The sequence below is a fragment of the Sphaeramia orbicularis genome, chromosome 15 (genome assembly GCF_902148855.1).
Source record: "Sphaeramia orbicularis chromosome 15, fSphaOr1.1, whole genome shotgun sequence".
In the NCBI taxonomy this organism is placed as follows: domain Eukaryota; kingdom Metazoa; phylum Chordata; class Actinopteri; order Kurtiformes; family Apogonidae; genus Sphaeramia; species Sphaeramia orbicularis.
The window spans coordinates 35,228,495-35,243,380 of record NC_043971.1 but is presented as its reverse complement, the minus strand read 5'-3'; the positions used below and the strand labels follow the sequence as shown (position 1 = coordinate 35,243,380).

Here is a 14,886-nt window from a genome sequence, read left to right as displayed (position 1 = left end):
AGTAATCTGTACAAATCTTGCATTGTTTCATTCAGCAAATCTAATTCAAAAACTGTTTTATACACTTACATAATTAAAAGTTATAACATATGATTTAAATATATGATAGGTACAGTGTGTGTATATTATTTTGTGAGCTTTACAGCATGTCATCAGTTTTTTTTAAAAAAGGAATCGAGAGTCCCCGTGCTTCCACCTTGGGAGCGGTGTCGTTTTGCTTGAGGTCCTGTTTGGCTTTTGCTTTTCGTTTTACCGTGAGATGACTGCATGGAACCTGCTGCTCCGGCTCTGACAGAACTCTGAGAAACTGAAGACGCAGAGGAAGTGGTAGCAGAACTGAAGGATGAAGTGAGAGAGTTCTGAAGGTCTAGAGCAAAGTGATAGTCGTTGTGTTCGGGCATTTCCCACACCAGCACCTCCTGACCGCAGCGTTCACAGCTTAACAGGTCCTCTTTGGCCACGGCAGCTGGGAGAGTGGGCTGGTCAGGGGGAACACCGGTGGAGGGGGATGCAGAATCTGGTGCCTGAATACCACCATCATGTGCATTGATGTTTTGTTCCCCTTTTAACTTATCACAAGGCACGTGATGAGATGCAGAGTCTGTGTTTATTTTTTCTTTTGCAAGGTTTGTCTGCAGATCTAACACAGAACAAACCGTTTCTTCAGAGTCTGTTTTCTTGACAGAATCAGCCCCATCTATCATCTCTGACTTGTCAGAATTTGAGGCTGAGGATTGTAAGCTTCTTTCAACACTTTTTCTGTGGAAGAAAGAGGAGATGCCAGGTTGGGGGTTTTCTGAACAAAGCCCAAAGGAAGAACTGGCACTTGTCTGAGGCAGATTATCATTTACAGAGGCTGATGTGTTGTGAACAGAGCCTCCATCTTCATTCTCCTCATCCTCTTCTGTATCCATTGTAATCTTCTCTTTTTGTTTCTCCGCTGCTTTTTGAAAAAAGGATTGAATGGTGCCAAGTTTCTTGCACGCTGAGTCGTTTTTCAGTTGGGAGGGAGATTTGGTCGAGGATTGAGTGGCGGAGAAAAGATGCTGGGTTGAAGTGATGTCGCCGGAAAGAAAGCTAGTAATTCCCTGAGTGAATGATGCATCGTTAAATTTGCTTGCAGACAGATGAAGTAAGGTGAGGGGCGGAGTCCTGGTGACACAGAAAACAATGCAACGGATCACAAATAACAGAAATAGTTCCTTTCATCTTCATTTGTATGACTGTGTCTTAATTACCATGCTGCCTGATGGTTCCCTGCAGTGTTGAGACTCTTGATAATTGCAAAACTGTCACTGGAGATTTTAGTCGCCTCGTAGCGAACTAAAGCACAACAGCGAGAAAAACTGCTCGGCCTTTTATCTCCAAGCTGACGTACACCGACCGTCAACAACTTAGCCACGCGACCATTCTGTACGATGTTGAGAAAGATATGGAAGTAAACCCAGAATATTAAATAAAGTAGGTAGTCAGAAAGGTAAAAACAACAAAAAAACAGTGATCTGTGAACTGAATAGAGTGAACCAAAGCCTCCTCTCACCGTGTCTCTGTCCTTAGTCAGTCTCTCCTCCAGTTCAAGAGCCAGTTGACTGAGCCAATATTGTACCTACACACAGAACATTACAGTATCTATTACCATGAACATAACCTCACAGATCATACATGTACAGAAGGGTCTATATAATTGAGGGACTTTTGAAGTCCATGGGATATATCTTGCATACATCCTTATTAAAAGTAAAAAAAGAAAAAAACAACTAATGTTTTTTATGTTCATTATGATCATGTCTTTAAAAATTCCATAATTATTTAATTGTGGAAGCAAACACTTATTAATAAAAGATTAATGAATAAGTAATAAAGGACTAGATATACTAAAATGTCAACTAAATAACTGACCAAATTTCATAACAACCACCTTCTAATATGCTAAACAATAATAAAATTAGCTTATTCAAAAATTAAGTTACCCATTACAAAAACACCTCTCAAGGAAGTGTGTTAATTCCAGATCACATGACCTGCTCCACATGATGTCATTTCCTCCTGAAGAAAACACTGGCAAGACCCTAACATATGTTCTTTCTCCTCTTTCTTAGTTATTTAATATAAAGTAGCATGTGAGTCAAGTGTGGATTTATCCCACTCTTATGTCAACAGTGTTACTACAATATCTTTATAAATAACTTTCAATGTCAATTTTACTCGATTGTATATATGATATTTAGAAGAATCTGTCTGTAAAAATGCCATGTTATGTTATGGTTATGTTGATTTTAGGCCTGAAAACAACAAAAATGTCAACTATACCTGTCAACCATGTTACCCTGTAAAGGTAACTCCAAAAGTCCCTCAATTATATTCTGACCCAAAACATTATTTCAAAAACTTATTTTAACAGCATAACAAAGCTATGAATAATGTAGATATAATATCCTTACAACCTCTTTAGTTAAGAACCTTTACAATGATGTAAATACAGACTAATGCTGGTACCTGCTCCTTTGTAGCTAGCGATGTCTTCCCAGGGAAGTTTTTACTGCAGCCGATGGACTTGGGGAGCTGCCTGGGTTTCACAGCTTCAAACTCTATCCCACGACACAGGTCATACAGCCATTGACTACAAAATGGTGAGATTTTATTGTAAAATGATAAAAAGCACAAATGAAGATATTAAATTAACAAATACATATGTATTATGCGTGCAGACAGCTGAGGAGGAAGGCCAATTAATGTCTTTCAACAATAGTTTCATTACTTAAAAATGCATGTCATGATAATATTAGTCCTTTTTGACACTGTAAAATAAATATCATGCCTCACCCTGTTTTTTCTCCAAAGTGCTGTCCCAGCTGAGCCTGAGAGAAGCGGGTGAGTTCTCCCATGTTCTCGATCTTCAGAGTTTCTGTAATGGAAGCACCCAGCTTTCCTCCAAGGTTACGGCTACAGAGGGAGATTGAGTAACATTAGAATCAAAACAAAGCCAATTAAATCTATAGTGCAGGAATTTTGAGCTAATATTGGCCAATTGCCAGATGGTATATTAATACTTTGAACTCACATTTTACTGATGGGCAGAGAGTTAAACAGTTCTGTTACTGAGTCCAAGGGCAAAACAGTTTGACGATTAGGTTTGTTTAGTCCGCAAGCAAGTTTAGCCAGTACCTGAAACACCAGATATTAAACTGTCAACATAACAAGAATATCATGCACCGCCATCAAATACACATCAGCAATAAAGCAATAAGATGAAGTTATAAAAACACCTTGTTGTGTGATATCCCAGCGGAACAACGGAACCCGGTGTGTTTTTCCACAGCGGCTCTCATTTCCTCAACAATCAGTGCCCCCATGGTCAGCTGCAGCTCAGCAGAGCTCTGTTCCCCGGATAAAGAGAGTGAGGACAGCCACTCCTGCAGACCTCTGGACCTCTGCACTTCTGCAAATGAAAAAAAGGAAGCAATTATTAAGGAATAAATCTTTGAGACCATCTAATTCAGATGGTCATTTATGATTTACACTCAATAACTTAGTAAATAAAAGATCATAACAAGCGAAACCTACAACACATTTTGTGAATTCTGTATCAGGCACATTATTTATTTAATAAACAAGTTTCAGCACTGTTGTTATTACTGATAAATCACTGACTTAATTTATATTCCCTTTTGCCCATAAAGTTGGAATAACTTTGTTTTCAGACACATCAGACACCTTTGACCACATGCAATGATTATATACTGAGTCCCTTTAAACTTAAAGAATAAATCACATTATCACTATATTCTCATGAGAAGAGGTGAAAATAGATTATTCCAACTTCATAGTCAATAGTGCATTATGAGCTCATGTACCTTTATCTATAGGACATTCCTCTGCAGATGCCTCTTGTTCATCTACATTATGTGGGTAACCCTGGATGTAGGTTGTCTTCAGGAGGTGTGGCTCTATCTGTTTGTTGGTCATGCCCTTTAATCGCTCCTGGACTGCAGCGGTGAGATCCATGTAGGCCTCATCGATGCTGGCCCTCTCAATCACAGCAAACCGTGACATCACTTCAATCACCTCCACACTAGCCTCCCTGTAACTAGACAAACATGAGTGGGTTATTCTGAAAAGTGCCATTCATGGAAGAATGTGGGGTAGCACAAAAATAGAAAATATATTAGTACGTGGCCTGTGCTTACTGTGTCAAATCTGCCTTGCCGTGAGACTCTCGAACTCGTGCCACCTGTAGATCTGGGCACAGATTCTTTGCATCGTCGACCCACATGTTTCTGGTGACACCATGTGCCCTGGCCTCGTAGCTCACAGCTATAATACTGCCAAAGAATGATGTTACATTGATAGCTGGGTTTCAAATCATGTAAACAAGTCAGAACATGCAAATGTAAAGTTAAAGTCAATCGTGTGTTTATTGTCAAACCTGTTGGTAGAAGATAAAGGCGGGTGAGTTACAAACACAGAGGCAATGATTTGAATGGCCCATGCAACTGAATACACAACTTATATACATAAGCTTTATGTGTGTAACAGTGGCTGCTTATTTGATGTTTCGTTTTAATTCTGGTTAAAGCACTAAATGCACATATACTGTATCTGATGTCATATAATGTGTTTTCTTGACCCTTTCTTTCTTTGTTTCACTATAGAAAACTAAAGATCTCTTTTAAAAGAGTGTCCTGGACAGTGTATGTAGCAGCACGGTTTCATACAGTGATGTAACCAAACATACATATAGTTACACAAATGTCATCTGAAATATAAGGCAAGTACAAAATGACAAACTGTTTAAATATGTAAATAAATTAGTCAAAACATCCACAGCCACATGTTTCTGACTCCATGTCATTTAAAGCCCCTTTAAAAAGTATCTGTACGGCCCTTTGGTACAGACAGAAGGAATAAATCCTGATAATGAAGACTGTAAGTACCCATATGTTTTTGAGAGATGTACTTTTCAAGATACATTGGAATTGGATCAAAGATAAATCTATGGGTAAGGACATGCAAATGCTTCAGTCTGCAAATGGATGAAAAAAACAAAACATCCAATATGCACAACAGATGTAATTGTAAAACAAAACTCAGTTTTAATTCCACTAAAAAAATTTTGAACATGTGGCATGAAAGAGAGAATTTTTAAGTAAAATGCTAAGATATCTGGTAAGACAGAGACTCAATCCGTGATCTGTGAGAAGTGGTAATTAAATGCAAGTTTCATTAATTTAGCATTTAAAACAACATAAGCTTTGTTTTATCTGCATCCAAAACTAGTGGTAATTTAAGAAAAAAAAATATGGACAGCATTAAAAGTAAGTTGTAGCTGCAAGAGAACCGGGTTGGGTGTGGATACTGAGCCATACTTGCATTCATATTAGCATTCAATTTTATTTGTGTGGAAAATGAAAAGGAGTGGTCCCTAGACCTACCCTCAAGGCACACCTTTAGTTACATTTTCTGAACCAGATCTAAAACCTACTTGTATCAAGTTCTGTTGCAGATAGAAGGTAGTTACTAAACCTGGGGACTGTATGTTCAGAATAACGAATTCTACGGTGCTTTGGCAGTAGTTTTGCTCTTGAGGTATTTTTCATTTAAATATTTTTCTTATGTTATTGTAACTGTTAAAGTGTAAACACCCATTGACTGGACATAAATTATTTTTATTTATTCATTCCCATATTTATTTCTTCTTTGTGTCTAGCCATAGTAGGGCTTTGTGCTCATGACTTTCATTGATACTGTTAAGATTACACAATCAAAAAGTCATCAAAAATGTTAATAACAAAAGGAATAACCAATACTAGTGAGACTTGGTTTGAGTTTATTAACTGAAGGAGCTGATATAAACCATAAAGATATCATCTAACATGCAGCATTCAGTGACCACTCTATTAGACACCGATCAACCCCAACAGTGTGAGAGAACTGTCTGGTGAAGTGGTAAAAAAAAGTGGATAATTGTATAATAATTGGATAATGGCACCTTCCAGGGGATGACATATATTAGGAATCAAGTCAATACTTACTCCTTCACGTTGATGTGTTGGAAGCAGCAAAATGGGCAAGCGTAAGGGTCTGAACTACTTTGACATGGGCAAAACTGTGATCTTCACTTTTGGTACAGGGTGGGGAAGCAAAATTTACAATATTTTGAGGCAGGGATTGAAAGACAGTGTATGACCAATTAGCTTATTGAAAGTCATGAGAATTTATTTGCCACAAGAAAATTTACATAATAGAAAATGTTTTTATTCTGTGTCCTCCTTCTTTCTCAATAACCGCCTTCACACGCTTCCTGAAACTTGCGCAAGTGTTCCTCAAATATTCGGGTGACAACTTCTCCCATTCTTCTTTAATAGTATCTTCCAGACTTTCTCGTAATAGTTTTGCTCATAGTCATTCTCTTCTTTACATTATAAACAGTCTTTATGGACACTCCAACTATTTTTTAAATCTCCTTTGGTGTGATGAGTGCATTCAGCAAATCACACACTCTTTGACGTTTGCTTTCCTTATTACTCATATGGGCAAAAGTTTCTGAAAAGGTATGGATAATAGTGTTAGGTATGATTATGACATCAATATACGTTTGGTTTCAAAACAATTGACATAGTGCCTGCTGAGAAAAAACAACTAAATATTCATTGTAAATTTTGCTTCCCCACCCTGTAGAATCTAGTCAAAGTAGACCAGGATCGTCAGACAGATCTTTAGTTTTGGAGATGCTCTGATCCAGTCATTTGGGGATCACACTGTTTATCTTGTCAAAGTCACTCAGCTCCTTACATTGACTAAATTCCTGCTTCCAATACATCGACTGTGAGGGCCAAATATTCACTTGCTGCTTCATATATTCCACCCATTGACATGTACCATTCATCTGTTAGTAGTCACAAAGTTATAGCTATTTTTACAGTTTACATGATGCAGGAGAATAAAGTTAGCTAGTCGCTTTACTGGTCAAAGTTCTCCAAACATTTTGATTGAGGTGTCAGTTGCATCGAACACAAAATCAGTGTCTCTGTGTCAGAAACTCACCTGCCTCCCTTCCACGTCTTGTACTGAGCCACCACACACGGAGTATTCCTCAGATCCGGGTTCAGCCTCTGCTCTACCTGCACGTAGAAGCAGTCCATGTCCACCAGAGCCACCACTCTGTCCTTCCCGTACTCCATCTGTATACGACGAAGACTGTCGACGCGAATAGCTGAAATATATACTACAAACTGGACAAAGAACAGACACAGACAGCTTACAGGAGAAGTTCAGGCGCTAACTTCAGTTCCTGTGTCGCTTCGTATTTCGCGCAATGGCATGGAGTTACGTAAAATCGTCATCAACAGTCGACGAAGGCGTTCTTAGCGCGCGGCCATGTTGGTGAGGTCGCCGTTTCTTTATTTTTATGTGTGACCAATTTTAACATTTAGGTATAGATTTTTATTCTTACTTTTTGTAGTTGTGGCTGCTAGTGTTAGTAGCATAAATTGAGGCAAGACTGTGTATTCTTTTATTTATTTATTTGTATTGTATTTATTTTGTATTTTTGTTTTGCTACTTCCAGCCCAGCTCCTGCAGTAAGTCTAAAATACACCATAAACAAATGATACACTCATACTTTTGAGGGCAAAAAATGTGTAAAATAATTACTTGATATCCATTATTAGGTCAGATGTAGGTGAAAAAATGGCGAAAGTTGGTGATGGAGTTTTCGAGACAGGTGTTGTGCCAAGGTATGTATCCCCGCTGAGAATTGTTTCCCTTGTCCGCTGGAGCATAACTTTGACTTTTTTATCTTATAATTTAGACTTTTTTACGGAAGCGTATTGCATTCACAAAAAAAAATAATTTCGGCTCTGTTTTTCTGAATTAATGAGATAATTATCTCATAATTACGAGAAAAAATAAGTTAAAAAAAAAATCGGCGCTGTTTTTCTGAGTTTATGAGATACTGTTTCCTGAAAAAAAAAAAAAAAAAGCTCTGTTTTTATGAGTTTATGAGATACTGTTTCCTGAAAAAAAAAAAAAAAAAAGCTCTGTTTTTATGAGTTTACGAGATACTGTTTTCCGGAAAAAAAAAAAAAAAAGCTCTGTTTTTATGAGTTTACGAGATACTGTTTTCCGGAAAAAAAAAAAAAAAGCTCTGTTTTTATGAGTTTACGAGATACTGTTTTCCGGAAGAAAAAAAAAAGCTCTGTTTTTATGAGTTTACGAGATACTGTTTTCCGGAAAAAAAAAAAAAGCTCTGTTTTTATGAGTTTACGAGATACTGTTTTCCGAAAAAAAAAAAAAAAGCTCTGTTTTTATGAGTTTACGAGATACTGTTTTCTGAAAAAAAATAAAATGTGGCTGTGTTTCTCTGTCAGTGGGACAGTGGTCCCTGGTCCAGGCAGGAGTTCCTTCTATCTGTGCTGCTGAAAGCCTCTCGGGGGAGCGTGAAGTTGTTTCCGTTCTCGTAACCGGTTCCGATTACGGATCATGGAACTAGTTTCGTTCACAGAAATCAGAACCAAGCCCCGCTTCGTGCACGGATCAAGCCCTTCAAGCACACCGGCGCTCGGAGCCTGTAACCCGGCTTCCTGACAGGGCACGACCGCGGTGATGGGAGCTGGCATTAATGAAGTCAAATAAAATGACATTCACCAGCATTAAAGAAAATATACACAGCAGAAGAGTGCAAATGTGGATTCATTTATTTGTCGGACCTGATGGAAAGCATTAGTCAGAACTAGATCCATGGGGGAGCGGCTTGGTGTACCGGTTCGTCCCCCCTCCAATAACTTTCCATCAGGTCCAGGTGGACAGCTATCCGCTCCCCAGTGTGTAAGCCGGACTGGAGCGGGTGGACGGAGCAGCTCAACTGTCAGAACAGCGGCGCTTGGAGCCTGTAGCCCGGCTTCCTGACAGGACAGGACGCGGTGATGGGAGTTGGCATTAATGAAGTCAAATAAAATGACATTCACCATGATTAAAGAAAATATGCGTCTTGGTGTCCCGGTTCACCCCCCACCCCCGGACAGCTTTCCATCAGGTCCAGGTGGAAAGCTATGGGGGTGGGGGGTGAACCGGGGCACCAAGAGCTCCTCCACGGATCTAGTTCTGACTAATGCGTTCCATTAGGTCCGACAAATAAATGAATACACATTTGCACTCTTCTGCTGTGTATATTTTCTTTAATGCTGGTGAATGTCATTTTATTTGACTTCATTAATGCCAGGACCTGGAGTACGCTGCTGACACCATCCTGCTCAGCACATCCTACAGTCAGCTGACAGATGCTCTGGGCAGTTACAGTGAAGAGGCACAGAAGCTTGGCCTCCAAGTGAACTGGACAAAAACCAACCTCACGCATGTCAGTGATGGGCCAGATCCACCTCCCTTGCAGCTTAGTAATGACATTGTAGAACCTGTCAAGAGCTTTGTGTATCTGGGGTGATGACAGACAACGGGGACCTAAAACCAGAGATTACCCACAGAAGGGCCCTGGCAGCATCAGCTCTGATGTCTCTCTGGAAACCACTGTTGTGGCACCAGACCATCTCACGCAGGACGAAGCTCCGGATCTACAACTCTGCCGTCCTCTCCATCCTGCTCTATGGCTCGGAAACATGGCCCTTAAACCAGATTCTGGCTGCCAGAATAGGTGGCTTTGATAGCAGGGCTCTCAGAACCATCGAAAACATCAGGTGGACCCGGCGGGTTTCCAATCAGGTGCTTGGAGCCCGCACACGCCAGCCCAAAGCATCCAGCCTGGCCGCGCAACGTCGCCCCCGCTGGTTCGGTCATGTCCTCCGCCTCCCTCCTGACCATCCAACAAGAGCCATCCTTCAGTTTGACCCAAAGGCCGCAGACTGGAAACGACCACAAGGCAAGTCCCGCACCCGATGGCTCGACGTCATTGCAGGCGACCTCCAACAACATAGAGTTACCATGGAGGACGCAGAGCAGCTGGCACAGGACCACCAGCCATGGAAAACACTGGTTCACCTGGTCGGCCCAATGCACCGGGACAGGACACCCGCCCCATGGCAGGAGTCCTAGTAGTAGTGGTAGTCATTAATGCCAACTCCCATCACCGCGTCCTGTCCTGTCAGGAAGCCGGGCTACAGGCTCCGAGCGCCGGGGTTCTGTCGAGTTGAGCTGCTCCGTCCACCCGCTCCAGTCCGGCTTACACACTGGGGAGCGGATAGCTGTCCACCTGGACCTGATGGAAAGTTATTGGAGGGGGGACGAACCGGTACACCAAGCCGCTCCTCCATGGATCTAGTTCTGACTAATGCTTTCCATCAGGTCTGACAAATAAATGAATCCACATTTGCACTCTTCTGCTGTGTATATTTTCTTTAATGCTGGTGAATGTCATTTTATTTGACTTCATTAATGCCAGCTCCCATCACCGCGGTCGTGCCCTGTCAGGAAGCCGGGTTACAGGCTCCGAGCGCCGGTGTGCTTGAAGGGCTTGATCCGTGCACGAAGCGGGGCTTGGTTCTGATTTCTGTGAACGAAACTAGTTCCATGATCCGTAATCGGAACCGGTTACGAGAACGGAAACAACTTCACGCTCCCCCGAGAGGCTTTCAGCAGCACAGATAGAAGGAGCTCCTGCCTGGACCAGGGACCACTGTCCCACTGACACAGAAACACAGCCACATTTTATTTTTTTTCAGAAAACAGTATCTCGTAAACTCATAAAAACAGAGCTTTTTTTTTTTTTTCCGGAAAACAGTATCTCGTAAACTCATAAAAACAGAGCTTTTTTTTTTTTTCCGGAAAACAGTATCTCGTAAACTCATAAAAACAGAGCTTTTTTTTTTTTTTCGGAAAACAGTATCTCGTAAACTCATAAAAACAGAGCTTTTTTTTTTTTTTTCCGGAAAACAGTATCTCGTAAACTCATAAAAACAGAGCTTTTTTTTTTTTTTTCGGAAAACAGTATCTCGTAAACTCATAAAAACAGAGCTTTTTTTTTTTTTTCAGGAAACAGTATCTCATAAACTCAGAAAAACAGCGCCGATTTTTTTTTTTAACTTATTTTTTCTCGTAATTATGAGATAATTATCTCATTAATTCAGAAAAACAGAGCCGAAATTATTTTTTTTTGTGAATGCAATACGCTTCCGTACTTTTTATCCACAATTATGACTTTTTTATCTCATAAGTATTACTTACCATGGGGATGTCTTTTTTTTCACTGGTGGAAACGGACTTCCTATGTATGGAGGCCCGTTTCCACCACTGAAAAAACAAAAATATCCCCTGGTTTATGATGACCCAGAGTCAATAATTGTGATTCCTCAATAAATATGACAATCAAACATACTGAGCTCGTGGATGATTTAATAGGCCCAAGCAGAGAAATTGATACCCCCATTGGTCAACAGCGCTAAGCCCGCCCCCTTCGGCTGACACTTCTGACGAATAAATTCTAACAACTGTCTTTTTCGTAGAGTGAGTATGACGGACGCACACCATCTTGAAAATGAAAAATTCTGGGAAAAAACCCCCCAAATTCATAAATTCAGGAAGACGGAGGAGAAAGGACCCGGCCGCTCTCGGTGAATTTCACCGCTGCAGACCCCTTGATTGACAGCGAACACGGGGAAGTGTGTTCCGGACTTCTTCTGTTTGAGTATGGAAAATTCAAAGTCCTTCGGTGAGTCACGTTGGTCTGGCTAGCTCTATAAAATATAAAATGGGCATTAAAGCTAACTGCTGCTGTTTACACAAATATGTACGAATGTGCGACGACCGTGGGTGATCTTTGTGTGAAAACCACTGATTTGAAGCGCTTGGGGAGTTTTCTTGGAGCCTGATTAGCCTCGCGATTAGCGAGGTTAGCCTAGCGATTAGCTGCTAGATAGCCGTCAACGTGGCACGAGAGAATGTACGGGTTTCACCTATAGAAATGTACACGGGCTCGTCAATGCCCTGTGCTATTGTTCATTTACCAACAGTGTTGGGCAAGTTACTTTTTTCCCTAACTAATTTTTTTTCTTTTTACTAATTACGAATTTTTGCGTTAGTTAACTAATTACTTTTTCAAAAAGTAATTAGTTATTGTTACTAGTTACTTCCGCAAAAAGAAATTGAACTAGTAACTGAGTTATTCCTTTATAAATGTAATTAGTTACTTGGGAAAGTAATTGTTGCGTTACTTTTTTAAAAACACCTTCAAATACTTAAAAAAAATTTGGATATTTGAGTGGGTTTCATGGGCCAGTTGCAGAGAATATAACAGCATGAACGGATACTTCATTTAACTTAATATTTATTGGACCTCAAACCACAACTGGTAGACATACTGTAGGTCCTAAAATATGTGTGTGTATGTATGTATGTATGTATGTATGTATGTGTGTGTATATATATATATATATGAGAGAGAGAGAGAGAGAGAGAATCTTACTGTTTGAAATGACTACTATTAATGTTATAGTGTTTATTTTTACTTTTACTGAAGCACTTGCATTAATAGTGATATGGCCATGTAATGAGATAGAAACATTAACTCAATGGCACTAGTCCTGTTCTTTCTACAGGCTAGGTTTTTTATATGGGAGCCATTGGACCTTGGAGCTGGATTTTCTTCTCCCTGACGAGGGAGATGGCGAGCCTTCCTCTTTGAATTGAACCGAACCTGGGCCCTCATAAAACAAGCTGCTCTCCTACCACAGAAGTTTGCAACTGTGCGGTAGGACGGTTCTGCACCACATGCACTCCTTGGATCTGACTCGACACATACACTTCCTTGGATTTGACTCTTGACTTTTACATTGACCGTTAAACGGGCAGGACTAGGGCAACAGTTCTGAGCTCAGATTGGGGATTTTCTTTTATTTATTGTATTTTCATGTTATAATATTCCTCTTTGAATGTCCACTGTTGTTCATTTAAAAATCTTTGAATACATTTCAGCTTAGCTTATAGGGCTGGGTATCATGGCCAATTTCCATAATCGATTCGATTTCGATTCATAAGGTTCTGAATCGATTAATCACAACTCGATTCAATATCAATTCGATTCAGTATTAATTGATTGATTCAGAGTAATTTAGTGATACCAAAGTACAATTTTGAGTTGTAACCTGATTATTTGAGTACTGCAGTCATGCAACACATCAATACTGGTATCAATATTGATATTAGAAAGGAAATAAATATGACATTTCAGCAGTGAATTGCTGAATGTGCTCTTGAATAATGAACGGGACAGAAACATTCCCATGTTTTTACAGTGGCTCAGGACAGACTTTATCCTGTTTAATGGCTGGAGGCTTCTACTCACTGGGGGGGTGGGGGGTGTGCTCCATGATTGTTGGTTGGAGTGGAGTGGGGCTGGGGGGTGCACGTGCTCCTGGGTGTTGGTTGGGGGGTGGGGGTGGGGGGTGGGGGTAGTGCAGCGGTCGGACATTGTCGCTCTACTCTTCCTCTAACGCCATACTCAGCCATAGGTGATTGTATGGATCCAAGTTACTATTTCAAGAACGACCGGCTTCCGTGACTCGCTGGACGGCCAGTTCCTTCACACTGTGGGTTCGAGTTTGAGGCCAGAGGACCTCCAGCGGAGGGGGTTTCCCCACCGCGTCTTTTCGGTGTCTTTTTCACGAGCGAGACAAAGTCTTCCCCAGGGGTTCGCAAGACAGAGCCGCCCGCGGTTCCGCGTACTCCCGGTTCTGCTCTGAAAAATCGATCTCATCCACTATTAGTCAATTACGCAAAATTAAAATGAGATCAATGTAAGATCAATTAAATCGATTTTTTTTATTTTTTTTTATTTTTTTTATACCCAGCCCTATTAGCTTACCTGGGGTTTCACTCATTCTTCAGCACGCCATTTTCTTTCTTTTGCTAATAGCCCTCCTTACAAACCTAGTCATAGACCCAATTGTGACTTTTCCTGGAAATTACATTATAATTACCCATTACCACTAGGGTTGCATGTTCTTAAAAGCTCAGAGTAAAGTTGAGGGGTATTATGAGAAACAGAGAAAACTGAAGAAAGTGACTTTTTCAACAAAATCTACCATTAACTGAACATAAACCCAGTGTCACCATTCACTGTCATTGATCCAACTCCATGGGTTTTACTGGTGAATCAATGTTGTAGAAGATGGCGGTGTTTCCACTTTCACGACGGAGCCTTTGAATGTCCAAGTAGGTCATATCTGATGACCATGAAGAGATGACAGCCTGTGTTTAACACCAATTATATACATGTATTGATAGGATAAGTGGATCAAAAGGTATTAAACAGTTTCGAACAGTAGATGGTTTGGATCAGTGGTGGATGTTTGGCTCTTTATGGGTTAAGCAATGAAATAGATTTAAAAAAACACATAAATATCTGAGAGTAAATACGGTAAATGTCCCTATTATGCCACCCAAATCTGCTTTTCAGACATTTTTAATATAGGAGAAGGCGCACCTGCACGGACAGCTCCAAAGATTCGGGGATAGGGGCTCCCGCACAGACCCAGTCCATCTGAGTGCGCGCACGGACCTGGTCCATCTGACTGCGGGTCCGTCGGAGCGCGCGCATGGACCTGGTCCATCCGACTGCGGGTCGGTCCAAACAAGCACGCGCACGAACTCAGTCCGTTCTAGCAAGCGAGCGGACAGACCCAGTCCGTGCTAGTGTTAACCCCTCCCTGGCCCCCACTGATTCAGATCCTCACCCAACATTGAAACTGTCTGAATATAGATACTCAGGACAAACTCATGTCAGTTCAAATGAGCCCAAATGGGTGAGCTTCAACTGTACAAAGACACATGATATGTGTAAAAACCAAAGGAGAGGAGGCTTTATGAACTGAAGGACATTAAACACTAAATCCACTGACTGACCTCCAGAGGAACTGGACCATATGACACTGTTGGGATTGG

General features: G+C 40.8%; 1 protein-coding gene across 1 annotated transcript; it reads right to left on the bottom strand.

The window, feature by feature from the left end:
* On the bottom strand, positions 1–7,316 carry polh (polymerase (DNA directed), eta). The gene is made up of 10 exons (XM_030156780.1): positions 7,045–7,316; positions 4,188–4,322; positions 3,855–4,087; positions 3,267–3,439; positions 3,062–3,165; positions 2,824–2,943; positions 2,497–2,620; positions 1,541–1,606; positions 1,239–1,411; positions 1–1,152 (listed from the first exon to the last, which is right to left on the bottom strand). The coding sequence occupies exons 1-10, from the start codon at positions 7,179–7,181 to the stop codon at positions 153–155; spliced, it is 2,265 nt and encodes a 754-aa protein (XP_030012640.1). The 5' UTR covers positions 7,182–7,316; the 3' UTR covers positions 1–152.
* Between the last annotated feature and the right edge of the window lie 7,570 nt (positions 7,317–14,886).